General features: G+C 65.3%; 2 protein-coding genes across 3 annotated transcripts in view; both read left to right on the forward strand.

Moving 5' to 3' along the window:
- The window catches only part of ZFYVE28 (zinc finger FYVE-type containing 28), a 100086-nt gene extending 96388 nt beyond the window's left edge, over positions 1–3698 (forward strand). Inside the window, exons 10-13 of the mRNA XM_055434842.2 lie at positions 194–310; positions 1429–1533; positions 2645–2748; positions 3567–3698. Of these exons, the coding sequence (XP_055290817.1) occupies positions 194–310; positions 1429–1533; positions 2645–2748; positions 3567–3698 (458 nt within the window). The remainder of the gene's footprint in view (positions 1–193; positions 311–1428; positions 1534–2644; positions 2749–3566) is intronic.
- An 8181-nt stretch (positions 3699–11879) lies between these two features.
- Positions 11880–25697, forward strand: MXD4 (MAX dimerization protein 4). 2 transcript variants are annotated; one of them, XR_008687066.2, is made up of 7 exons: positions 11880–12080; positions 12172–12271; positions 15730–15759; positions 21204–21318; positions 22110–22272; positions 22437–23083; positions 23670–25697. XR_008687066.2 is itself a non-coding variant. In XM_055434737.2 (6 exons), exons 1-6 carry the CDS (start codon positions 12017–12019, stop codon positions 22592–22594), a joined length of 630 nt encoding a protein of 209 aa, XP_055290712.1. In that variant the 5' UTR covers positions 11880–12016; the 3' UTR covers positions 22595–25697. The 2 variants fall into 2 exon arrangements, 1 of the variants encoding a protein (XP_055290712.1); XM_055434737.2 differs by having other exon boundaries at positions 22437–25697.

Consider the following 25697-nt stretch of genomic DNA (forward strand, 5'->3'; position numbering starts at 1 on the left):
GGGTCGTGGGCCCGTCCCCCTCCTTCCTTTGCCTCCTGAACTTTGCTTCTGCCAGAGGGACCCTCAGGGGGGCTGGGTGGCCGCTTCCTGCCCCGGCTCATCCAAGGACTTGCTGGTCTCTGGCCCTGAGCCCTAGTGGGCTCACCAGCCAGCAGCGCCTTCCCTCACCCCTCCCCCTGGGCATCCCCCACAGGCGTGGCCGACCAGCTGCAGACCAACTACGCCAGCGACCTGAGGAGCATCCTAAAGACCCTCTTCCAGGTCATGGCCACCAAGCCAGAGGCAGATGACAAGGAAAAGCTAAAGAAGGGTGAGTGCCAGCCCAGGACAGGCTCGGAGGCGCCCCACCCCACCCTGGGAAAGCCGGGTGGAAACCTGCTCTCCCAGGCCACCCAGCTTTTCTACCGTGTTCAACGGTAGAAGCCCCCAGCCAAGCCAGGCTATCCGCTGGGGAGCGGAGGGCACACCTCGCAGGCCCCCGGTACCCTGAGGCCACTGCCAGGAGCAGCGGCAGCAATCGGTAGCACCCCGGCCGGGCCGCCCCAGGGGACCGGAGGGGAGGCAAAGTGCCCTTCCTCAGACAGACGGGACCCAGTGGTCCCCAGTTGCTTCTGCAGAATTCCATCTGTCAGAGCAACCAGACGCCAACCCAGAGTCCGGGAGGGGACACGGGTCCCGCTGCTCCAGGAGGAAGTGGCCCTCTGAGACCTGCCTCACACCTGAGTGTGCACTCACCCACGTACCCGCGCGCGCACACACACACACTTACTCTGAACGGTCACCTGGGGAGGGAGCAGGGGTCAGGCAGGGGACTCTGAGGCAAGGGCTGGGTGAGGTCCCAGCGTGGGGGAGGGGCACCACCCCTGCTGGCCCCACCTCTTCTGGGCTGAGGCTCGGTTCTGGGCAAGCGGCCCCTCGTCCCTGGGGCTTCTGCTCAAGAGGGACCGGGCAGCCAGCCCAGGCCCCGGGGAGAAGTCTGTCCTGTGTGCCCACCCAGCTCTGCCTCCCGGGACCCACTTTGCTGGGCCGCACTGCGCCCACGTACCCAGGGATTCCGGGTGGGGCTGCCTCTGGACCACCACTGCTGAAGGGCAGTGATGTGGGTGGCCTCTGCAAGCAAGGAGTGTGGGCCCCAGGCGCGGGGCCAGGCCTGGTCTCCTGCCCGCCTGGGGCCATGGCCCAGGGGGACCTGACCACACACAGACAGTGGATGGGTCCGGGGCCAGCTGCCCACGTGGGGGCACTCAGATAGACAGACTCCCAGGGTCGGGTCAGCACCCTGCCTGCCAGGCAGTGGGTGAGGGCCCCAGTGAACCCCTCCGCGGGCGGGACTGTGCACTGGGGGCTGCCCTCCGCTGGCCGCACCCAGGCATACCGCCCAGGCATGGGTGGTGGCCCGTTGAGCCCAGTGGCCCCACTTTCTTCCAGTCACCCAGACCCTGCGGAGCGCAGCCCTGGAGGACTGTGCCCTGTGCCAGGAGACCCTGTCGTCCTCCGAGCTGGCCGCCAAGACCCGAGACGGAGACTTGGAAGGTGCGTGAGGGGCCGGGACCAGTGGGCTGAGCAGAGAGCCAGGACCCCATCTGGACGTCTCCCCTCTGCTCTGGCTTGCAGGCTCCGGGCGGAGCCCTCCTCCAGTGGGGGTCCCTCACCAAGGCCGTTGGGACATGCGGCTCTCAGGGCAGGACCTGGGAGCCCCCAGGATCCTCACTGTCCTCCTCGAGTGGGAGTCTGGATTTGCCTGTTGGAGCTGGCCTCGTGGCCTGGCGTGATCCCAGGAGCCGACCGGTGATGTCCAGGCATCACTGGGATGCTCAGGGTTTTTCCACGGAGAGGGTGGAAATGTGAGAGGAGGCCTCACTGCGGTGGGCTGGGGCGTGAGCGTGGGCCAGAGCAGGAGCCTGCAGGGCAGGGTGGGAGGGGCGGGGGTCTGCAGGCAGCAGGCTGGGGAGGGCAAGTCCTCGGGCACAGCTTGGGGAGGAGGGGCCGGAGACCAGGGTCTCTCCTGGCACCGTGCTCGCGGCTGGTGCAGGTTGGGCACCTCACGTCTGGACAAGGTGGCTTCTCCCAGCGCCTTCAGTCCCCGCCCCCCGAATTCCAGAGCAGGTCCCCAGGGTCTCCCTCCAGTGAGATCAGTCGTGGGGGGCCGGCGCTGCACCTGTGGGAGCGGGGCCAGCTTCGGGCGGGGCCAGCCTCGTCTCCGGGAGACGCCCTCCCTCGCATCCCCTCCCTCACCTCCCTTGACCTGCCCTGGAGCCGGGTTGGGCGGGGCTGCGGGGGCGCCTGAGGCTCCAGCAGAGCCTTGATTGGGAGGCTGACAAAGGGGGTTGATTTCTTTCATCTGTCAGCCCCCGTATTTGCCTAAGTACCCTGCCAGACTGGATGCCGGCCGGGAGAGGCTTGGGGAGAGGGTGGCCTGGGTGGACCTCGCCCTGAGTCTTGGGGCGACCTGCAGCTTGCTGCCGCAGGGGTCCGATCCACGCGCCTGGCCAGCAGTCTTGATACCTAGCCAGTAAGGAGCCTCGCGAGGACCGGATGCTCCTGCATACCACCAGCCTCCGACCCCCGCCCCAGCCCACCGGCCCTCACTGCCGCCGCCCGCCACTGCTTCGGGCTGACCTATCCCCCACTGTCATTGTCACAGACCCGCCCGAGTGGGTCCCGGACGAGGCCTGCGGCTTCTGCACAGCCTGCAAAGCACCTTTCACAGTCATCCGCAGGAAGCACCACTGCCGCAGTTGCGGGAAGGTAGGTGGGTGGGCGGCCGGGGCAGTCCAGCAGCCCCCTGGGCTGCCACCTCAGACATCCCAGGACCATCTGCAGAACCCAGGCCCAGGTCCAGGGATCAGGATCAATGCTCTGGGGCTGGCGAGGACTTAGGAGTACTGTGCAGAGAGACACCCGTGAGCCCTGGGCCCTGCTCTGACTTGGCACAGGGTGTGGTCTTGGACTTCCCAGGTGGCACTGGCAGTAAAGACCCCGCCTGCCAATGCAGGAGGCATGGAGACCTGGGTTCGACCCCTGGGTCGGGAAGATCCCCTGGAGGAGGGCATGGCAACCCACTACAGTATTCCTGCCTGGAGAATCCCATGGACAGAAGAGCCTGGTCCATGGGGTCAGCAAAGAGCCACAACTGAGCGACTTAGCACGCAGGAACGCGGCCTCGGGCACACAGCCCCTAAGTGCGATGGTGCAGGGTCCAGTCCTGGGCCCTTCAGACCTGGGGGTCTGGTGGGGGGTGTGGGGGGCGGAGGGTCTGAATTGGAGCCTGCCGCCGCCTTGATGTAAGGCCAAGACGCCCTTCCTCAGCCTGGCCTCTTGGTCCAGACCTGCCCCAGGTTTTCCTGAAGGTCCTAGCCCCAAGTTGGGGAGCGGGAGAGCCCCGCAGGCGACTGCCCCCCTGGCCCGGGTGGGAGGCACGTGCAGGCCGGCCGGCCAGGGGCGCTCAGGGCTCTGCTCCCGCCCTTGCTGGCCGTCCCTCCGAGGCCGCGGTAGGGGAGACGGGAGGCGCAGGGCTGCGGAGGGCCCCCAGCCCGCTCACTCGGCCGCGCGCTCCCGCCTTCTAGATCTTCTGCTCGCGCTGCTCCTCGCACTCGGCGCCGCTGCCGCGCTACGGGCAGGTGAAGCCGGTCCGCGTGTGCACGCACTGCTACATGTTCCACGTCACGCCCTTCTACAGCGACAAGGCGGGCATCTGACACGGCGCGCGAGCCCGCGGGCCCCGCAGGACTCCAGGGAGCGGGCTCCGACTGCCGCGCCCCACCTCCGCCACCTGGGCGGGCCGTCCGCTGGCCGGAGGGGCTTCGCCGCATCATCTACCTGCTGGCCCCGCCGCTGCGGGGGCTGCGGGCGCCCGGACTCCACAACTCCAGTGCCTCCGCCCCCCGCCCGCAGGGCCCTCGGGCCCGGTGCAGGCGCCCACGGAGGTCAGCTGCAGCCAGCGCAGGGACCTGGGGTGCCAGGCCTGGGCCAGGGTGGGTCCCCTTGCCTTGCTGAGATGCCGTCTGAGGCTCAGCTGTAGCGGAAGGTCTGCTCTTCCTGGGCGGGTGATGCTCACCTGCCGGAGAGGGGGGACTCAGAGCAGCCGTAGGGCTTCCCCCATGAGCTGGCCGAACGGGGAAAGACCAGGCTGTCCTCTCTGTCTCCAGGGCCCTGCGCCCACAGTCCCCCACCCCCTGCTCCCCTCAGGACCTTGTCTAAACCACATGTCTCATTTCTTTGGGGACGTGAGAGCAGACCCTGCAGTCCTCTGAGCAAGCGGCCGGCGCCAGCTGTGGTCTGCCCACCTTAGTCCTCCAGCTGATGGAGGCTGGGGGGCGGCCAAGCAGCAGGCAGAGGTATCCCAGCTTCCGAGGCCAGGGCACTCCAGGGCGCTGAGGACCCCGGTGATGACCTCTTGGCTGCCATTACTCCCATCTCTCTGACCCCCTGGGACCCTGGCCCCAGAGTGGCCCCAGGCCCCAGCACGGACACCTCCTCAGGCTTCAATCTCAGGCTTCACATTGCAATGATGATTGCAGTTTTATTTTTAGAGAGATGACACACCTACTGCTTCTTTTATAGCATAAAATTCAATTACTGTTTGACGATGGAATATATGCGCACAAAAAGCAGCTTGTGTGGGAAAGAAAAGTATATAATGGAGGGTATATTATGTATTGAGATTATTTTTATTTTCTAAATGCTGTAATTCAAAACCATTTCCATAAATCTATTTAAGGATTGCAGACACTCTTTATTTCTCCTGTGAGCACGGATGGACTCCTTTTTCTCTGGGACATGATGGGGTTCTTGCTCAAGTGCACTCTTCTCCAGGAAAAGGGGAGGGCTTCTGGGCTCCTGGGACAGTGGGAAGGCAGGACGTGGCTTCCTGCCAGCCCCCAGGAGAAGGGTGACCACCCTTTCCCCCACCCCATCCCACTCCCTGCGATGGGCTCCAGCCTCCCCCGCTGTGCGCCCACCCTGCCCAGCACCCCAGGCAGGCCAGCAGACAGTTGGACACCCACACGGGGCGGGGGCACAGGAGAAGAGAAAGACTGTTGGTGTCCTGGAGGCTGGCGGTCCAGCAGCATGTGGGAGGGGCAGGGCTGGGGTACAGCCCTCTTCCCCCACGGGTCTGGGCTCCTCCAAGGCCCCTGCTGCAGCCTCTAGCGGCCACCAGGGGGCACCCCGCCCACCGCCTCCTCTCCCACTGGGGCCTGGCAGCCAGGGTGTGGGGGCTTAGAGCCCTGCCTGCAGGGGCTGTCCCACTGTGGTGGGCACTCCAGGTCGGAACAGGGCCCCCAGCACACAGGCACCCAGCAGCCAGGCACTGGTTCTCCAGGTCCTGCAGGCAGGTGGAGGAACCAGAGAGGGTCCTGGCCCAGCAAGGATCACAGGCAGGGCGGGCCACACCCCTAACAGCAGCACGGAGTGGGCAAGAGGGCTCTTGGTCAAGGTGGGCACTTCAGACCACCAGGGTTGAGGGTGGGGGCTGACACCATGGAGGGGGAACTTCCCGGCCATTCCCAGCTGTTCTTGTTCTCTGGACTCTGCAGAAGTTGGGGGGAGGTGTTGTTCAGTCGCTCAGTCATGTCCGACTCTTTGTGACCCCATGGACTGCAGCACACCAGGCTTCCCTGTCCATCACCAACTCCAGGAGCATGCTCAAACTCCTGTCCATCCAGTCAGTGATGCCATCCAACCATCTCATCCTGTCGTCCCCTTCTCCTCCTGCCTTCAGTCTTTCCCAGCATCAGGGTCTTTTCCAGTGAGTCGGCTCTTCACATCAGGTGGCCGAAGCAGTGGAGCTTCAGCTTCAGCATCAGTCCTTCCAGGGGGGAGGTGATCAGGACCCAAAGTTCCGCCCTAAGCCACCTCCATAACCCAGAGTCCTGGAGGCTCTTGTCTACTCTTAGGCCCACCCAGAGCCACCTCCTCCAGGCAGCCTTCCCAGGCAGGGCACCCCCCCACACTCCTCAGCCCCCATCCACACATTTATTTTCAGAGCAGAGTCTCAGACTTGTTGCAGGAGTCAGCAAACCTCTCGGAACCTCTCCTGTCTGTGAAACGGGAGAGACAGATTCCCGGCTGGCACAAGCTTAAACTCAACCTCAGCCCAAAGGCTTAAAAACATGTGGCCTGGGTTCTGCTGGTGTGTTCATTTCCAAGAGTTCAGGACAGGTCAGGGACTGGGTCCTGCACCTGAACTGGGCAAAGATGAGCACCCCCACATTCCAGACCTGGCCTGCCCTGAGGGGTCTGCAGGTCTGGGGGCTGAGCAAGCAGGTTTCGCTGCCTGAGCCTTGCGGGGTGGGCAGGATGCCGCGGGAGAGTGGGATACCAGAGCTTCAGAGACACAGAACAGCCCAGTTGGAAGTGGCAAGGGCCCTGGTGAGGGTGGAGTATAGATGGGTCACCCCAGGCACCAAACACTGGGCTTCGAGCAGGGGAGGACACAGTCAGATCTGTGGTCTGGACACCCCGGGGGGAGGATGGGTTGGGCGGGAAGAACCCAGGGCCCCCACTGCTCCATCGCAGGCAGTAACGCAGCATAGCTGCGGTCGCTGCTCTGACCTGGCTGTCTCCCCACCTCATCACTCAGGACCGCCTTGAGCCCTACGGGCTGTGAGCTGAGCACCCTCTGATCGAGGCGGCTCAGGGAATGCTTGTCCAAGCCTGCCCTGCTGCCCTCTGGGTCTAGAAGCCGCTGAATGCCTGGGGGCCTGGGATAGGGGCTCGGGCCCTCGGGGCATCCAGTTGGAGACTGTGAGGCCTTATGATGGTGTGTAGCAGCCAGGGCCAAGTGAAGGCCACCTGCGCATGTCCCGGAAAGCCCAGAAGGCTTCCTGGGAGAGGCGGGACACAGGCCAGGAAGGCTTAGGCCAGAGAATGCAGACAGTAGGACTGGGAGAGGGATGCTGGGGTGAGCCCTGAAGCCCCTACTGTCTGAGGGAGGAGGCTTGCTGTCTGCTCCAGGCTTGTGCTCCTCCGGGCTCTGGGAAGAAAGGGCCTTGGAGATAGCTGGTAGGGGCAGAGGGGCAGCAGTAGGGCTGAGCTGGGCACTGGTCCTGCCCCCCCAGCCTGGGCCCAGGCCCTGGGAGAGGAGCAGGCTGGTGGCCCTGAGCCGCCTGCAGCCACACGCAACCCCACAGCGGGCACCTCAAACTGCACCATCTCCCTCCTTTGTAGGTTTTTTCCCCGAGAAAAAGTTTAAAAGAAAATCTTACTGTTTTGCTTTTGGACACTTTTGGACATTAAGACAATCATCTATACATTGTCTAGGGGTCATTGAGTACAGTCGGAAAACCCCACAAATTGTTCACAAATGTAATGAACTTTTTTTCTTATTTTACATCTAAAACTGACATGGACGTTGTGTTGATGAGGTGGGCGTTTGTTACATCCTCACGCACCTTGATCTTTTTGTCTTCTGGTATTCTGGGTGTTAAACTCTTTCAAAGGCTCTCCGTGCCCTTGCCCAGGCGGCTTGTGTGTCCTTTGACAGAACCCTGATGCTGACTGTGACTGCCCAGGCCCTGCCCCCGTCTCCCTACGTGGAGGGCACAGAGTGACAGGCACTTATGGGCTTCCCTGGTGGCTCCGTGGTAAAGAATTGCCCACCAGTGCGGGAGACACGGGTTTGATCCCTGGCCCAGGAAGAGCCCACGTGCCACAGAGCGACTCAGTCCGTGCTCCGCGACTGCTGAGCCTGCGCTCCATGAGGAGGGGACCACCGCCACTAGAAGCCCACCCACCACACCTGGAGAGCAGCCCCCACTCGCTGCAACTGGAGGAAAGCCCACGCAGCAACGAAGACCCAGCACAGCCAAAGAGAAATACAAAGCTTTTTAGAGAAAGAAGCACTTGCTGATTTGGGTCTGATGTCAGTGTGTCTGCCATTCCTGCCCCTGCCCTGCGCCTGGCACACTGCCTCCCAGGGCCTCCCATGCAGCCTTCACTGCACCCCATAACACCCTGAGGCCGCTACTGCCAACTCCAGTTTATCGCTGGGGAGACCGAGGCTCAGAGAGGTTTAGGGACTTGGCCGAGGTCTTGTGGTCAGACAAGAATCCGGGTTGGCTTTGGGGGAGGGGCCAGTGATAGGAGCCCCGGGGGGCTCGCCCCCAGTCCTGGCACATAGCGGGCGGCTCGCAGGCTGACCGCCGAGCTGGGCTGGGCAGGGCCCTCCAGCCCGACAGATGACCCCAGAGCTCATCTCTGTCCCTATGCCCCGGTCCCTGCCGGAACCTGCCACCGCCCGGGGTCCGCACTGGGCTAGGGGAAGGCTCCAGCCCTGACTGCTCACTCCCGGCCTCCTCCCCAAACCGCTGGGCCTGGGGACACTGGGGGCAGCAGGACCCCCACCCGGTGACCGAGGAGGCGAGAGAGGAGGCAGGACAGGGCCTGGTCACCCTGGCGGCGGGAGAGGGCGTTCTGGAGGGGAAGGGCCACACACACCGTCTCCCCCGGGGGTGCTTTCTGCCACTCTTCTGAGAGCCACAGGCGTGTCCCCAGTGTGTGTGCTGGCTGAGGGCCAGGTGACATGTGCCCTTAGATACTGGGTCCAGGGCAAGGGAGCCAGGGCCCGGTCAGCACGGGAGAAGTCAGGAAACGGTCTTCCCGAAGGGTCCTTCCCTCCCAGGATCCTGGGGGTGGCGAGTTCGCCAGCCTTTCACAAGCTTCCCCCCAGGACTCCTCCTACGGTCCTCCGGTGCCCAGAGAGGGGTGTGCAGTTCTCTTTTAAGGGCCAGGGAAGCTGAGGCAGGGGTGGGGTGGCGGACGACAGGGAAGCTGAGGCAGGGGTGGGGTGGCGGACGAAACCCACCAAACAGACCCCTAAGGCCTCCTGGATTCAGGCCCCGTGACTTCTCCCCAAGCCCCCAGGGCTGGGAGTCCTGGGGTGAACCAGGCTTCTCCTAAGGGCAGCGGGGAAAAGAGTTTGGAAGAAGGGGCAGGGAGGGGAATGTGGGCTGGGGGTGCTGCTGGGGGCCTGGGAGAGGGGAGGGGAGTTGGGGTGGGTGGGAAAGGTCCAGGGCCTGTCATGGACGCTAAGTGAAGGAAAGGGGTGGGGGCCTGGACTCCCAGAGGGAGGAGGCCTCTGAAGCCCACCTCCTCCCTTCCAGCGTGGCCTCGGCGGGGTCGTACTCTGACAGGATAGGTCTCTGCACAGAAGGGGCAGGGAGAGCTGGGCAGGCGTGGGAGATGGGGTAGGCCAGGAGGCTGCTGGCCCAACCTGGGCTCAGAGAAGGCTGCCTGGAGGAGGTGACTGGGCCCTGCTGGAGACCTGCTCTAGGGAACGGTCCCCGGATGTCACCCTGCCATCCTTGGACCTGGGCCAGCCAGCGGTGACCCAGGGCAGCCCTCAGTGCCTACATCACCCCTTCCACGGGGGGTTGGGGGGGCGCGCATTGAGGCTCTGCGTGTGACACCTGACGGGCCCTGGGCAAGGCCACCCCATCCATCCTCCCCCCGCCCCAGCACCCTCGGCTGGCGGCCTTGGACTCTCCCCGGGGAGCTCTGGGCTTGCTTACAGCCGCAGGTCGGGCCGGGTGGGACCACCGCCCCTGCTGGCTCTCTCCATTCCCCCATCCGCCGCTCGACCCATGTGGCGCCACAGGGCTGTCCCCTGCAATGGGACCCCGACGCCTTCACCCACACCGGCCGACCCACGTCCCCACCCTCCCCTCACTGTGCGGGGGTGCCCAGGCAGTGTGGACCCCGCAGGCACAGGGAAGTGGTCCATCCTGGGTGTGGCTGGGGGATGGGGGCCCCCCAAAGGCCTAGATGTAGTCAGTGGCGCAAGGTGGGGACCACCCCCACTCCTGCAGTCACATCTCTGCCCCTGTGCTGCCCGCTGCGGCCAGAGCGCACCCCAGGCCCCTCAGCAGGAAGGGGGGTGGGGGTCCAGCAGGTGTTCTCACACCGGCACAGGTGCCGCTTTAGAACTGCAGTCAGCAGCGCATCCCTCACACAACCAGGGGTGGCCTGACCATGTGGCAAGCCAGGGGTCTTGCCTCCAACACCCAGAGCCCGCAATGCACCCCGGCCCTGCTTTACACTGCACAGCTCTGCTGCGCCCCCCCCACTGAGTGGAGGGCCCGGCACTCATGCTTGCAAGGGATCCGCCCTAACCCTGGGGTGGCTGTGGAGCGGGACAGAAAGGGCCAGAACCAGCATCCAGGTAGTGTTTTGCGGGTTTGTTTTCGCATCGCCTGCAGCTTGCAGGATCTCCATTCTCAGCTCGGGGACTGCCCCTGGGCCCTAGGCAGTGAAAGTCAGGAATCCTAACCTCTGGAATGCCAGGGAGTTCCCTGGAAGTGTTGTTATAATGTCCACGCAGGGCTGTCTAATGCCAGTTTCCAAGTTCCTCACTGGGTTCTGCCACCCGGGCGGTGGGAGGGGAGGAGGGCACACACTCCTAACCCCCTTTCTCAGGTCAAGTTGTGCTGGGCCTGGAGGTGGTTTGGTCTCCACTCCTGTGTCACCCGCCCTGGGTCACATGTCTGGCAGTGCTAATCTCCATTCTGCTGGGAATGTTGGGAGACCCTGGCAAGCCCCTAAACCTCAGGATTCCCAGTCTTTTTGCTTGTAAACTGGGGTGTGGAAACCCAAGGAGATGCATGTATACGGTCAATAGGTCCTGGGACTGCACGTGCCTGATTTTTAGTGTTTGTTCTGTTTTGTTGGCAGCAGCACTGGGGAGTCCAGTCATTTACACCCCACACTCTCCAGGCCGAGGGCCCCTCTGCAGGAGCTCCCGGGCTAACAATCTCAATAACTTCTGAGAGGGAAAAGTCAAGTGGGACTGAGGCCCATCTGGGGCTGCCCCCCACCCCCAGGCTGCCAGTCCTGCTTCTGTGGGCCAGCTTAAGGTCAGGGGTCACTAGGGCCACCCGCCAGCCAGCTGGGAGCTCGATGAGAGCTCCCCTCCCAGGCAAAGCAATTTTATTCCCTAGAAAGCGCTTCGGTGGCCAGAGGGGACAAGTGCTGGCCTCTTGGAATGTCCCCGCCCTTTGAGCCGGACGTGGTCACGCAGCCCTCTACTCATGGGAGCCCGTCTAGACTGTGGCGGCAGAGCGTTGCCCACCTTCTTTGCTCAGATTCTTCCTTCCGCCCGAGGGTCCACTGGGCGGTCCTGAGCGCCCCCTCCTGCTGTGGGCCTCAGTTTCCCCACTGAGATCCTCAGGAAAGCCTGACCGTTAGACTCAGACCGTCTACGCCCCTCCTCCGAGCCCGAGCCTTTCCCGGGGTCACGCTGTGTCTGGCGGGGAGGGTCGTAGTTTTCTGCAGCCTCTCGGGAGACCCCCGAGGACACCGCGAGGACCCGAACTTCCGCGAAGCCAGTGCGGCAGCAGGCTCGGGGCGACAGGTTCCTGCGCGGAGGACGCGGACCAGTGACCGGCGGACCGGCGGGACGTCCGGATCGCTCCCCGAGCCCAAGCGGGCCCTCGAGCCGGGGCCGGGCGGAGGGCGGCCCAGCCGCGCTCCGCTTCCTCTCGGCAACGCGTCCGGCCGCGGCGCCCTCATTGGCCGCGCGCCCCGCGGCCGACCATTGGCTCCGCCGGCCCTACTTTACATGGCCCGCTCTGGGCCAATAGGCGCGAGGCGCCTACTTAACATGCACGCCGGCCGCCAATCGGCGGGCGCGGGGGCCGGGCCCCCACGTGCTGTTGCTAAGCTTGGGCTTCTAAATTGTTACTACCGCGGCGGGCCTATCGGAGCGGATCCTCGCAGCTGTCAACATTCTCGGCCCCGCCCGAGGCGTGCGGCCGGCTCCCATTGGTCCCGGCCGGGCCCAGGGCCCGCCCCCGCCGCCCGAGCGCCGGCTCCCATTTGCTGCGCCGGCCGCCGCTCGCCCTTATGTGTCAATTTGAGGGCCGCGGGGCGGAGGGGTGGCGGCCGAGCGCTCGGGGAGTCCGCGGGCGTCTGGGGAAGTGGGGCCGCCGGGCGCGCGGGGCGGGCGGCGAGCGGAGCCGGCCGGGCAGCGGCCGCCGCCGTCCCGGAGCGCGCACGCGGGGGGCGGGCAGGCGGGAGGATGGAGCTGAACTCCCTGCTGATCCTGCTGGAGGCGGCCGAGTACCTGGAGCGCAGGGACCGAGGTAGAGCCCCGCGCCCCTTTGTGCGGCCGGACCGCGGGCGGGCGGGCGGGGCCGGGGCCGGGGGCCCGCTGACCGCGCCGTCTGTCCGCAGAGGCCGAGCACGGCTACGCGTCGGTGCTGCCGTTCGACGGGGACTTCGCCAGGAAGAAAACAAAGGCGGCCGGCCTGGTGCGCAAGGCCCCGAACAACAGGTACCGCCCCCTGCGCGCGCGCGCTGCGTCCCCTTCCCCGGCCCGGGCCGCGGGGCTTTCCGCCCCCCGCCCGCCCCGGAGCGCGCTCCCCGCCCCGGGCCCGGCCCTGGCCCGCGCGGCCCGGCGGCCCGCCTGGAGGAGGAGGCGCCCGGGCCGCCGCGGCCCCGCCCGGCCGGCCGCGCCCGCCCCGTCGCCATCTTCCCCGCGGGCCGCGCCTCCTCGGCCTCTCGCGTAAACAGTGCCACGCGTACAGCGCCCGTCGCCCGGGGTCTCCTCCCGGGGCGGCTCTCCGCCCCAGGCTTGTTCTGGACTTTTCCGCGCGGGAAGAAAGTTGTCAGGGGCGCCGGCCGGTGCCCCCGGGGTCTGGGGAAACTGAGCTTCGGTGCGGAAGCAGCGTGGGCCGCTGGTCCTGACCTCTGCCCGGGCCGGCGGGCTGCATCTCCGCTAAGAGCCGAGCCCCGCTGCTGGGCCGAGTGCGCCCAGGCCCCTGGGATCTGCAGGCTGGAGGCCCTGTCCCGGGCCCCCGGGCCCTCACACAGTGCCCACCGCTCCCACCCAGCCTCCTGACCCAAGTGAAACTCCAGCGATCAGTGCCAGGGTCCCTGTCTTTTGGGTCAGAGGCCGTTTTCCTAAGGGGCCAGGAGAGGCTGCAGGCTGGTGTGCTGCAGGCTGGCCTGTAACCCAGGCTGAGGAAGCCCGAAAGCCCGGGTGCACGTGTCTGGGTGGGAGAGGGAACCCTCAGCTAGGGCCCCCAGGGGGATTCCACTCTCTGGCTGCCCTGGGAACCAAGCACACCTGGTGGTGCCCAGCGGCCCATGTTGGTTCTGGCCCATGTCACCAGGCTGGGAGCTGCACTTCCAGGGGGCTTGGGGGCCTCTTGGCAGAGGGTGCGGCTCATTCCTGTGGCCTGCTCGTTCTTGGGAAACAGAAAGGCTGGCACAGGGACCCATCTCCTGTGACATCCTGGCGCCCTGGGCCTGGCAAGAAAGCGGCGGAGTCTCCATCTGTTCTGGCTGGACATGCCTCTTGAGTCCCAGCCCCGGGTCCCCCACTGGGGACCGTTTGGGGCAGGATGTGTACAGGTGGGGGGACAGCACGGCCTCAAGCCTCCTCGGTGAGCCAGCTAGGCCCCTGCTGTTGATTCCCACAGTTCCAAGTACCCTGCCATCCATGGAAAACTTTGGGCGGTGACTTTTCAGTCCTATGGCTCGGATACCCAAAGCCGGTGACCAAGAGCATAGCTAGGGCTCTCTCGCACCGTGGTACTTAATGGCCACCCAGCCCCATGAAGGAGATGTTATTTTTATCTCTGGAGCTGAGGAAAGGGAGGCACAGGAGATTGAACCATTTGCTAGGGCCACCCTCCCGTCTCTAGGACTCCTGTTCCGAGGTGGGCCCTCTGCCCCCAGCACTCTGCAGGGGTGGTGACCTCGAGGGTACTTGGGACTGACCCAGAGGGTCTTCCGAGCCAGGGTGCACCTCCCTGCTGCTCCTCTTGGGGGAGCCCAGTGCTTTAGTCACCCCAGGGCTCCCAGGGCACCCCACGTGGCTGTCCTGGCCCAGCAGGGCATCGGGCAGCCCAGACCAGGGTCTGGGTGGTTCAGGGCATAGGATGTAAAGGCCTGACTTGGTGGGGCAGCTGCACATCTGCGAGGTCTGTGTCCCCATTAGGTGGGGGAAGGGGTGAGCACAGAGGGGACCAGGATGAGGCCTGGGAGGTGGGGCAAAAGGGCAGTGCGTGCTGGGGGAGATGGTGACCCCCATCATTTCCAGGGCTACTGGAAGGGGCATTGGTTCAGCAGGAGGGGACAGGAGCTGGCCCCTGGTCAGGGATCAGGTCCTATAGGGAAGCGGGCACAAGAGTGCCTCTTTCGAGGGGTTAAAGGGAGGAGCCAGTGGTGATACCAGGGACCCACCTAGCAGGGCCCTAGGCAGGCAGTCCCTCCCCTCCCCAGGCTGCTGTGATCCTGGGACCCAAGTGACAATCTCCCCACAGGGCTCCGCAAGCGTCGGGGACGAGGGGAGAGCTTCAGGAGGGCTCTGGCCCCTCTGTGTGCCCAGGCTGCCCAAGCAGCACTGCCTCCATCCATGAGGGTCAGGCCGCCAGGCTCCTCGCTGAAGGACACTGGCAGCCCCTCACGCCCCTTATGAGCGAGCAGACCCACAGATCTGCAGTGCCGGGCTGGCATCCAGGCCAGCAAGGAGCCTGACGGCTGTGCCCCCGCCCCGCCAGCCCTGGCAGAGGTTCGGAGGCGCCCTGCCCAGTCCATGTGACCAGCGAAGCCCTCGAGGCCCTGGAACGTGGAGGTTGTGAGGCTCCACAGGGCGGCCCAGGAGCCAGCTGCCCAGGTGGGAGAAGAGGAGGCCTTGGGCCCGTGGGGCTGTGCTGGGACCCTGAGCCGTGGCAGAGGCAGGCCGGACAGATGAGCCCATGGGGTTGGGGTGGGAGACACCTGACTCTGGGTTCCTGGAGCAGGAGGGTGAGGGTGGGCAGGCGGAGGTGGCAGGGCTCTTGGAGGGAGCGGGGTGCAGGCCTGGGGCCCGTCTGGTTGCGCTCCGAGGTGGCTTGGGTCCTCTGCCCACTTGTGAGGCGCCTGGGGAGCCTCAGGGCCCCAGCTGGCCTGCCACCTTCCTGCCTGGACACAGAGGGTGACTTGAACCCGGGAACTTGGTTGCACTGCCTCTGTCCTGCAGGGCATTACCGTGGCCCTGTTCTCTCTGGTGCTCGGACTCTGTGCTTCCGTCCGAAGGTGGCAGGGTTTGGGCAGCAGAGGGGGTTACCGGCCCCAGAGAGGCCGGTCCTCCCAGGCCTTAGCCCCGCAGAGGGCCAGCCTTGGTCTCCTTGCTGGCCCAGAAGCACGCGTGTCTCAGAGGCTGCCTTCTGGGCTGATGCCCCAAGGCCCGGGACCACTCTGCTCGCTGGGTGTCCCCGTGGGAATGGCGAGCTGTGAGCCTGTGGCTGTGTGAGCCGGATGAGGTGGCGCGATGCCCTGGCTGGTGACTCTGGGCCGGGGTGCTCAGGTCCCCGGGCTTGGCCTCTCTGCCTTCCGGCCAGTGCTTGGCCTTCTGTGCCAGCCCAGGTGGCTCCCAGTGCCCCGCTGGCCTCACGGAGTGGGCAGCTGAAGACGCAGGTGGCTCTGTGCCCGGCCGTCTTGGGAGCAGAGGGTGGTCAGTCCCAGGGCCGGCTCCTGCTGCTCCATGGGCCTGGCCCACCGCTCTGGAAGGGGCCCTCCTGGCTGGGCACCCTGGACACGGCAGCACCCCTCTATCTCTTGGTTACCGGGGGCGAGCTCCGCCAGCTTCCAGGCAGCTGCTGCTCGCCTGCCCCAGCCCTCGCCTTCCTGAGGCCCAGACCCTCTGTGTGTCGTCTGAGGTCTCCGGCCCCCAGGGCGGGGCGCGCACCCCCGAGCCCTGGTGGTGGGCAGTGAAGTGAGCTCTATCTCTGTTTCTCCAAACAGGTCCTCACACAATGAACTAGAAAAGCACAGGTAAGCAGTCTTCTCCCTCACCCCCCGTGTGAGCCTCTTGGTTCGTCCCACCTGCTCTTCTGCCGAGGGGGTGTTGCAGCCACCCCTCACCCCCTCTCCCTGCCTTCTGCCTCCAGGCCTGGCTCAACACGCTGCTGGGCGGGCCCTTGTCCGGGGAGTACAGGCGGCTGGGCTCTGCTCCCCGGTTCTGCTAAGCCAGATGGCGGGGCTGGGGCTCCAGGTCCTTCCTGCCCTTGGGAGCTCAGCCTGGGGGATCCAGAAGCAGAGGGTCTGTGTGGAGGGTCAGGGACTTGGGGCGGGGCCCTGTGTGCTGTGTGTCAGTCAGGGCTGGCTCCCTGGAGGAGGAGCCCATCTGTTTTGGGGTGTCCGAACCCTTGGAGGAGCAGCTCCTTAAGCCTTTAGGATGTTGGCCACCTACCAGGAGGGTTCGGCCCTCTTGGTCTGGGGCCCCGGGAGCCCTGTGGCCCGACTTCCGAGGAGTTCCGAGTGGTCCTGTCCATAGGCAGTGGGGTGGGCAGCCAGGGCCTGGCCACGTGGGCCTGATGGGAAGTTCTGCCCCGGGCAGGATCTGGGGGAGGTCTGCTTCATGCCCGCCTGCTGACCACAGAGCCGGGCATGCTCTGAGGAGCATGGGCCCTGCGGTGAGAAGGACAGCACGGTGGCCCGGAGAGGCTGACCCGCCCCGATGAACCCCAGGGCCCTGTGCCCTCCACTGGCCCTCTGCCCCCTGGCTGGCCCCAGCCTGTGGTCCGGTTGCGGGCCTCCCTCTGCAGGGGGGATCAGGCCTGGCCAGGTTCGGCCTCTGGGACAGGTGTCCTGTGACCGACCCCAGCAGGACCAACGGGGAGCCGTGGGTGCGTCCAGGAGCCCCAAGGCCGGGACCAGGGGTGATTCCCGGAGATGTGAGCAGTAGCTTTCTCCTGATCTTGGCTCCTGTCTTTGGACAGGCTGGTTCTTCCCTGTTCTCTTGGCCTGGAGTGGGGTGGGGACCGGGGGTCTGCACGCGAGGTGGACAGCTTGCTCCAGAGCTCAGCCAGCTCTCTGCATGTCCCCACCCCCACGCCTACACCCACGGCAGCGCCAGTTTCCACCCCCCTGGGATCGGGACCTCTGCTGGGCGGGCGCTGAGTGGGGACAGGACGCCGTGTTCTCCGGAGGAGCCGAACTTCCTGGACCGCTCCTGTGCATTTGGGGGGTTCCTGAGAGAGCCAGCCTGGCCCTGGGTGGCTCCCCGGCTGAGGGAGACAGCCAGGCTCGACTGGGGCCCGGAGCCTGGGCCGGCGGGGGCGGGGTGCCCTGGGGAAGGCTTCCCGGGGTGGCACCTGGAGAACTGCCCCCCCAGGGCAGCCAGAGGGGGATGATGATGGAGGCGGGCAAGCAACGAGGCCACGGCAGCCCGAGGAGGAGGAGGAGGGGACGAGGGCTGGCCTTTGATCCCTGCAGCTGCCTGTGACCCTGGCCTTGGCCTCAGCCTCCTTCTCCCAGAGCCAGTCCTGAGGCTGGGCCTCGGGGGGCCCTTCTGAGACAGTGGTGGGGTGGTGGGTGGCCTGGGGTCTCTGTATACCCCCCTGTCCAGCCCAGCGCAGGGGCCTCTGTTCCTGGCCGGCCCGAAGGCAGGCATGGTCAGCTCTGAAGAGCCTGGGGTCCTGGAGCTGGGGACCGTGTTGGGGATCTCAGCTGTGGCTCGGCCCGTGGCTGCCTGGGATGGTGCCGGATGCGCCTGGCTGCTGGCCACAGGAAGGGCTGCCTGTTGTCTCGGGGAAGGCAGGAAGCATCTGGGGGTCACCTTCCCTGGACGCTGGCTTCCCTGGAGGTGTGCCACCTTGGGCCGGTGGGCTTCCCCTTCCCAGACCTCTGAGCTGGCGGCCCCCCTAGCCCACCCAGCCTGCCCTGCTCCTCCTCTGTCCCCTCTGCAGAGACAGCAGGTCTGGCCAATCTTCCAGGGCCAGTGCTCGGCTTCTGACCCGGTGACTGGGCCGCAGTGGCTGTGCCCCTTGACACCCATGGCTCAGCTCCAGGCTTTTGCTTTTGTAGGGGAGAGGGGGTCCTTGGTATCCCTCGGTGGGGCAGTTTCCACCCCAAAGGCCAGCCCGGGGCCCTGGGTGGAGCCCTGCTCACCTCTGTCTCTCCAGCATGGACGTGGTTATTCGGCTCCTACGTTTGGGTCCCTGCACAGGAGGTCTGCGGGGCAGCTGCCCCGTTCGCCTGGTGCAGCTCCGCCAGGCCTTGCCCCCTCACAGCGGTCAGTACAGGGGGACAGAGGGGGAGCGGGCTTCTCAGCCCCTGTCTCAGCTCCTGAGGGTCTGTGGGTCACTGTCTGCATTGTCTCTGCCCTGGAGACAGGTCTGGGGTGCTTCAGAACACGGCCGCCCTGTCCCTTGGGCCCGGGGCTCCTGGTGAGGAGTGGGGCTTTCGGCGACAAGGTGGTAGGGCCTGCGTCAGGGGTTGAGCTGTGGGCAGGAGCTGCCATTAGCAGTCATGCGGGTCTGCCCCCCCAGTCCACACAGGGTTCCTGCAGGAAGCGGCGGGTGTTCAGAGCTCCTAGGAATGCCGGGCGCAGCCGCGGGGCGCTGGCAGAGGGCCTGGTGCTATAGCAGCTCCCGAGGCGGGCCAGGCCGAGCCCAGTGCCGCCCGGCTCCTTGGCACACCCCTCCGGCTCTGAGAGGTGTGGGGAGGCCCGCTCCCCACAGGGATGGACCCTGGGGCCTGCCCAGGGCACCACCACTAGCCCTGCGGCCCACCTGGACGCTCCCTGTCCGGGGGCTGGCTGGACAGCTTATCCTGAGTTGAGCATGGCGTGGCTGTAGCCAGTGGCTTCTCCTTGTCTCTTGAGAAGCTTCTTTCTGACTTCTAAAGAACTCTGTTCACGGACGTCGTGGGCAAGCATGGACCCCCAGCCCCCACGCTCCAGCCCAGGGGCAGCGTCCTAGGCAGCTGGGTGCCGAGCCTCCGATCTCTCCCACGTGGTCCTCAGGGATGGGAGTGGAACCTTGCCACCCGCTATTTCCTAACTTGACTTTTCCCCCCCGACGCCCACGCACACTGTCCACCTGTGTCCTGGGCGCCTGCGGGGTGCTTCGTGATGGCTCTCCAGGAAGCGCAGACGGTACTGCCGTCGGGTTGGGTCGGGTCTTGTGGGTGTGGAGGCGGAAACGGATTCATGGGGCCACGATGCTGGACCTAGAAATGCCATTTGAGGGTCGAGCCTCCCGTCAGAACTGCCATCCCACCAAGGAGGCTGTGAGTGCCTTCTGGGCAGCCCAGCAGCGAGTCGCACGTTTTCTGTTTCAGCCCAGATCAACATCTCCTGGGCGAGTTCTCCTTTCCTAGGTCGCGGTGAGATGGTGTCGGTTCTGTGTTAGATTAGCCATTCGTGTTCTGCAACTTGTCTGTTTGTGTCCTTTGCCTGTTTTTACATAAAGGTATTCCTCTTTTTATTTTTGAGTGTGCGAGCTGAAAATGTCACGAATACTAACAGTTTGTCTTTTATGTGTATTGCAGATATTTCCCCGCTGTTATTTGTCTTTTACCTGTGTTTTTTCTTCCTTGTACAAATGTGTCTTTCCCTGATTGTAAAAGTAACGTGTGGGTTTTTAGCATAGAGAACCTGGAAACTAGAAACGAACACACAAAGCCAAAGAAATAAATGTTGCAACCACGTGACGTGCAGACGCGTGCTTCCTGCTCTTCATTGTGTCTTGTGGAGTCTCTCGTGTGCGTTTACTGCTTTATTTTTTGACTGTTCTTTGGGTCACTTGTCACACAGGCTGCTCTGTCTGCTGACACATCCACTCTGGTCATGGCATGAAAACGTGGAGTAGCCTCAGATGACATGGTTGTCTCTGGGTGGCAGAACACGGGGGTCCTTTTCATTCATTTTTTTCCCTTTTGATTTGCATCTTCTGGTTTTCCACAAAAGATCACGTACTGCGTGTGTACTCAGATGGTGGATTGGAAGCATGGCCATTTGCCTGAGTGGACGGGGAGCCCCACTCGGGAACTGGCTGCAGGTGGCAGGTCAGGGGGCCCCTAGGGGTCTCTGATTGCGAGCCGTGCTTGTGCACAAAGCTGTTCGCTGGGGCCTGAGGCTGTCGGGCTGTGAGCCCACTGCAGGCGCCTCTCACAGCCCCCGTGCCCATGGCCCTGCTCCGGGCAGCCTGGGGACTGAGCTCAGCCTCAGGCTTGTGTTCTGGATGTTCTTTCTAAGGTCAAGCTCAAGTTCACCTGGAGAACTCTAGGCCCTGCTGCCTGGGGCTGGGGTGCCAGCTTGCAAGGGGCTGGTGTGCAGGACGGTGCGGTGTGGACGTGGGTGGCTGGCCCTGGCAGCTGGGTCAGCCCTCACCCCATTAGATGGGGCTGTTATCACGGTGGGGGCGGATCCTGCGCCCTCCGTCTCTGCCCTTTGGGGGCCCCCTCTGTCCACGGGACATGGCCATCACGGCCCGCTTTCCCTCCAGAGACTGAGGGAGACTGGCTTTGGATCCAGGGCATTGAAAGGTGGAGCTGCCAGGGTTGGCGCCCGAGGAGGGGGCATGTGCGCCAGCTCTAGTGGTGGCGGGGCAGCGGGGCAGGAGAGCCTGGCCAGGGTTGGGGTGCCTGCCCTTGTGCCTCTCCTGAGAGTGTCGGCTGAGCGGGCAGCTTGGTTTGGAAATCATTCGGGTGGCCTGCATGGGCTCCGGTGGGCATGTGGGCATAGCAGAGGCCCCTGGCCATCAGCGTGCTTTGAGGGTGAGCCTGGCGCCCGCCCTGCTGAAAGAGTCGGGAAGGAAGGGCGCTTCCAGGTCACAGCTCCTCGCCCAAGGCCCCTACCTGAGCAGATGCTGTTGGGTCTTAGGGTTTCATGGGGAGACTGCTTTCACCTGCATGGACACAGGCACAGGATTAGAGCGAGGCAGTTTCTGAAGGGGTCCCAGACAAGGGTCGGGGGCTTGTCCGTGGCCTTCCCTGACGCGGGTGGACTCACATTGCCATGGTGACGAGAGTGCCCAGAGAGCACCCTGCGCTTGGCGAGGCAGGGGGTGGAAAGCTCGTCAGGGGCGTCCTGGACCACTGCACCCCGGGAAGCCTGACTGGCATCCTTGCTTCTCCTCCTTCAAGTTGTCCCCACAAAGCTTCTGGACCCCACCGTGGAGGGAGGGGACAGCAGGGAAGCTGGGGCTCTCGGAGCCTGGCGGCAGCACTCAAGGACCCCAGGGGCTATACTGGCCATATGGGCCCAGCCTCAGGGCCTGTTCCTCCCCTGGGGCTTCTGGCAGGCCGTGGGTGCCAGGGGGCTGGGGGCGCTGCCAGCCAGGCTGGGAGGGGCGCCCGGGAGCAGCCCTGGGCAGTCAGGTCCGTGCGGGAGTCTGCTGGTCCCACACCCCCCAAGCCCCCAGTCTGCTCCACTGACCTGCCTTACGGGCTGAGCTGCCTCTGCCTGACCGTCGTGTCTTTGGGTCTTTCAGACGAGCCAAACTCCGGCTCTACCTGGAGCAACTCAAGCAGCTAGTGCCTCTGGGCCCGGACAGCACCCGCCACACCACGCTGAGCCTCCTGAAGCGTGCCAAGATGCACATCAAGGTGAGCAGGGCGCCCCCTCGCGGCCCCACCACCCTGGGGAGGGGCCCCGGGGCCTGAGGACGGGCTGTGGACCGCCCAGCAGGGGCTCCACGGGGGCCCACGGTCTCTGGTCGGTGAGGGGCTCAGCCGCAGTGGGTGCAGGTTGGGTTCTGTGGGGCGTGGGTTGGGGGGGGTGGGCTGAGATTGCCCCCCAAGGCCCTGGCGTGGGGAGAGGCTCTGGGTGGGCATAGGGATTTCTCCAGCTGGCAGTGGGGTGTGGGCTGGGTGAGATGTTGCCAGGGGCTGGCCCTCGAGGCCTTAAGACTGAGGGGTGGGTTTGGGGACCCACCAGGGTGGGTTCAGTCCTCCCTCAGGGCCCCCCAACGGCATGGGTGTGGGCTCCCCCAGGCAGGGTCTCGAGGGGACTCAGCCGGTGCCCTGGGGCCCTCATGGAGAAGCTGCGGCTCCGAGCCCCGGGAAATGTGCAGAGGGCAGGCAGGCAGGCGGCTGCCGGATTGTGCAGGCAGGGTGTCCTCTGAGTTGGAGTGCCAGGCCAGGGCTGGGTGGCGCTGTCCCGGGCTCCAGGCCCACCCGTGACTTGGTTTGGTCAAGCTGGCTAGTGGCCGCGGGCCTTCTGGAGGTGGTCAGCAGACGCAGAGCACGGCTAGGGGCGGGGCGCCCAGCATAGACTCCGGGGTTCGGGGGAGGGTGGTGAGGAGGCGTGCATCAGGCCCTTGGGTCCCGCCCAGGCTGGGTGCCCTGGGGTGCACCCCCCACCCCCAGGCTCACAGCTCCGTCCCCCCACCCCCCAGAAACTGGAGGAGCAGGACCGGCGGGCGCTGAGCATCAAGGAGCAGCTGCAGCGGGAGCACCGGTTCCTGAAGCGGCGCCTGGAGCAGCTGTCGGCGCAGAGCCTGGAGCGCGTGCGCACGGACAGCACGGGCTCCGCCGTCTCCACCGACGACTCGGAGCAAGGTGGGCCTCGGGGTGGGGGGCTGGCTTGCTGGCAGCCGCGGGGTAGGGGCGGTGCTAGCTCGAGGTGTGGCCCCCGGGACGGGATGAGGAAGCTATGCCGGGTGCCCCGAGGGCCAGGGACAGTGGGGGGCCCGGCGCTGACCCACCCCGTCCATTCTCCGCAGAAGTGGACGTCGAGGGCATGGAGTTTGGCCCCGGCGAGCTGGACAGTGTGGGCAGCAGCAGTGACGTGGACGACCACTACAGCCTGCGGGGCGGCGGCTGCAGCCACGGCAGCTTCGGGCCCCCCTGCAGGCGGCCAGGCCGCCCCGGCCTCTCGTAGGCGCTGCCCTCCCTGCTCCTCGGCCGGCCCGACCGCCCGCCCGGCCGGCCGAGCGCGTCGACCCTCCAGTCCTTGAAGCCTGTCCACGGGCCCACTGCTGTGCCATTCTGGAAGCTCCGCCGCCGCCCAGGCTGCCCGCCTGCCGGTCAGGGCCCGCCGCGCCACCCGCTCCTCCCACCCGGGCAGGGACCCCTTCGGGAGGCGGGGCCCAGCTCCCACATCCGGGAGCCCAGCATAGCCGCCCAGCGCGTGTTCTCAGATACCCAATCATTCCAGAAGTATTAAATGTCATTGCTGCAAACTTCGGCGGGCGCCGTGTGAGGGGCTTAATGACCACCACGGGGAGCTCAGACCCCAACCCTGGATCCCAGCAGAAAGGAGTGGACCGAGGAAGGAAGGCGTGGCTCTCCATCCATCCGTCCATCTGTCTGTTGGTCCACGTAGGCTCCTGAGGCGTGGACGGAGGGATCCGTGAAGGGCGGGACTCGGGTGAGCACCCTGGGACCGGTGGGTGGACGGCAGCCTTTGCACCTGCAGGCGTCAGGAGCCAGGGCTGCGCTTCTGGGGGGACTGCCAGGCTACCCCACCCTGATTTGGGCGGCTTCTGCTCTGTTCTTAGGTCCCTCAGATGCGCACACGCACGCACCTAGGCGCACACGCCTGCTCGCACACACATGCACACATGCAGACAGAGGTGGTCACTGGACCCAAAGGGCACACGTCCCGGGGCCTTCAGGAGTCAGTTGGGCAAATGCCGGCCCCTGGCCTGTGCCTGGTTCCCTCCTCCCACCCCCAGCCCACCTGCCCAGACTGCACAGGGCAGGCACTCCTCCCAGCGGGGGCTGGGAGTTGAAACCACTGGGTCCTCAGAGGCTCTCTCACCTCCCTTTAAAACAACACCAGGCAAAAAGTTGCTGCACTTCTCAGCAGCCCAGAACAGGGCTCCCAGGAGAGAAGCTTTTCCCCCAAAACGAAGGAGAAACATTTTTAAAGAGAAAGTTCTCTGCTGACTCGGCCGCTGTTGCTGTGTGCCGCCTATTTCCTGTACAAGATTTTTTCTACTCTATTTTCCTAGCCGTTATCGCGTCCTTGTTTGCTGAGGGGTGGGAGCGACCCGGCGTCTCAGGGACTCGTCCGTCTGTCACCGTCGTCCAAGTGTGCCTTGTGCCCCGTGTCTGGCCCCACCCCGACCACCACCACCAGCATCTCCCGCGTGGCTCACGGGACGCCCCCAGGTGCCCTCCTGGCCCTCTCCCCGCAGCCAAGCCCCCTGGGAGCGAGACTGCCTGGCCAGGTCAGCCCGGGGGCTGTGCGGCGGCAGGGATCTGCTCTGTCCCCCAGCAGGAGGGGCCGTGACCTGTGGTCCTCCCGACCCCCCTCCCCTGCTGCGCAGTCTGACCTAGGGTCTGGGGTGTGGGGGCGCTAACCCTAAAAGTAGGTTCCTTCCTGTACCCAGCTTGAAGCCTCCCTTCTCCCCACCCTGAGCAAGGACTCCGGATGTCAGACACTGGCAGCTTCTGAAGACACACGTTCACCCTGGGTGGACAGGCCTGGGCATTAGGAGGCTTCTCCTGGCCTTTTGTCCCCAAGGCATCGTCCCCGGGGACCACACAGCAATATTTGGGTGGGGGGCTGGGGGCCGACTCCTAGTAGCATCTGCCCCCTGTCTGGTGCGTTGTAGCCAATCTCCAGATTGCGGCGGGGAGGGGATGGGGAACTTGCGTCTACTTTCGGTAGCGCCGATGGACACCCCAGGAGGGTGGCCTGCTGAGGCACACGGGGCCCCAGGAGACGACTCTGGCGCGGAACCTGCCCTCCGGGGGCCTGGGAGGGTGGCGGGGAGCAGGCTCGAGGCGGGGACGCCGCTGCATGTTGTGGTTGCAAGGCAGACTGCGCTGTTGGTGCCCCCTTCCGGCTCCTCTGGGGCCGTGTGGCCGTAGGGGCTTCTCGTGTCCACCTGAGCTCATCCGCTGAGCGTTCCTTGCAAGGACCCCACACCCTCGGAGCAGGGCTGGATCACCCACAGTCAAGAGCCTTCCTTAGGACATGCAACTGCAGGCCCCTGGGGAGCTCTGTGTTCTGAATTCTAGAGCATCAATTCTCCAGCCACCCCCAACCCCCGGGAGAGGTTCTTCTCTGGCCAGCAGAGTCCTCCTCAGGTGACCACTGTGGCCTCAGCTGACCTTCCTGGCTGGGAGATGCTCAGCCTGTGACTTTGCAAGCCATGTTTCCCCTGTGGACTGGGGGGCTGGCAGGTTGGCCTCCCTGGCCACCCAGGGATGCTGGGGCCCCAAATGTCTCTCCTCGCCACCGGCAGACACCAGTGAGGGTCTGTGCTGGAGCTGCTCACGTGCCCTCCCTTCCCCCGGCCACCTGCACTGATGGCCAGGGGGACCAGGGGGTCGTTAAGAGCAAACCTGAGTGTCGTGGGGTCTGCAGAAAGCAACCGGGACCAGAACGGGGCCCCTTCCTCCACCTGCCCTCACGCCCACGTGGCTCTTGGTGGCTGAGATCCTGGAAGCCTGGGCTTGGGTTTGGGTCCACACCCTCACGGTGTGAGGCAGCCCCCACGCCTCGGCGCAGGCCACGCTGGCTGGGGAGGCTGTAGGAAGGCCCCCCTCCGAGCGGCCCTGGCCCTCCCTACACAGGGCGGGTCTTGAAGCTCGGCACCCAAGCTCGCTTCCCTGGTGACGGGGCTGTGCGCCTGGCCACGGTCCTGAAGACCCCTGCCTCCTGTGGGGCTCCGGTAACCCCATGTGCTGCGTGAGGCAGGCTTCCCCCACTTTCCCATCCCTGTTTCTTACGGGGCCAGCTCACCCGGGCCCTCCCCACTGCATGCACGCAGGACTCTGACCCCACACCTCCCCAGCCATGTCTTGGACACAGGGCAGGTTCCACGCCAGAGTCGGGGGTCGGGGTGGGGTGCCACCCAGGGGGCCTGGTGCTGGGGGTGCCACCCAGGGGGCCTGGTGCTGGCCGGGTGGGCATGTAACAAGATCCTCGCTGGAAAGAGAGGGCCACCCCCCCCCCAAGCCTGTTCACCGGGAGGGACTGTGCTGTACCGTTCTGTCTTTGTAACATAAATACAGATTTTTATACCTCA

This window comes from Moschus berezovskii, chromosome 5 (genome assembly GCF_049115385.1).
Source record: "Moschus berezovskii isolate FMDL1 chromosome 5, NW_MosBer_1.0, whole genome shotgun sequence".
Taxonomy (NCBI): Eukaryota; Metazoa; Chordata; class Mammalia; order Artiodactyla; family Moschidae; genus Moschus; species Moschus berezovskii.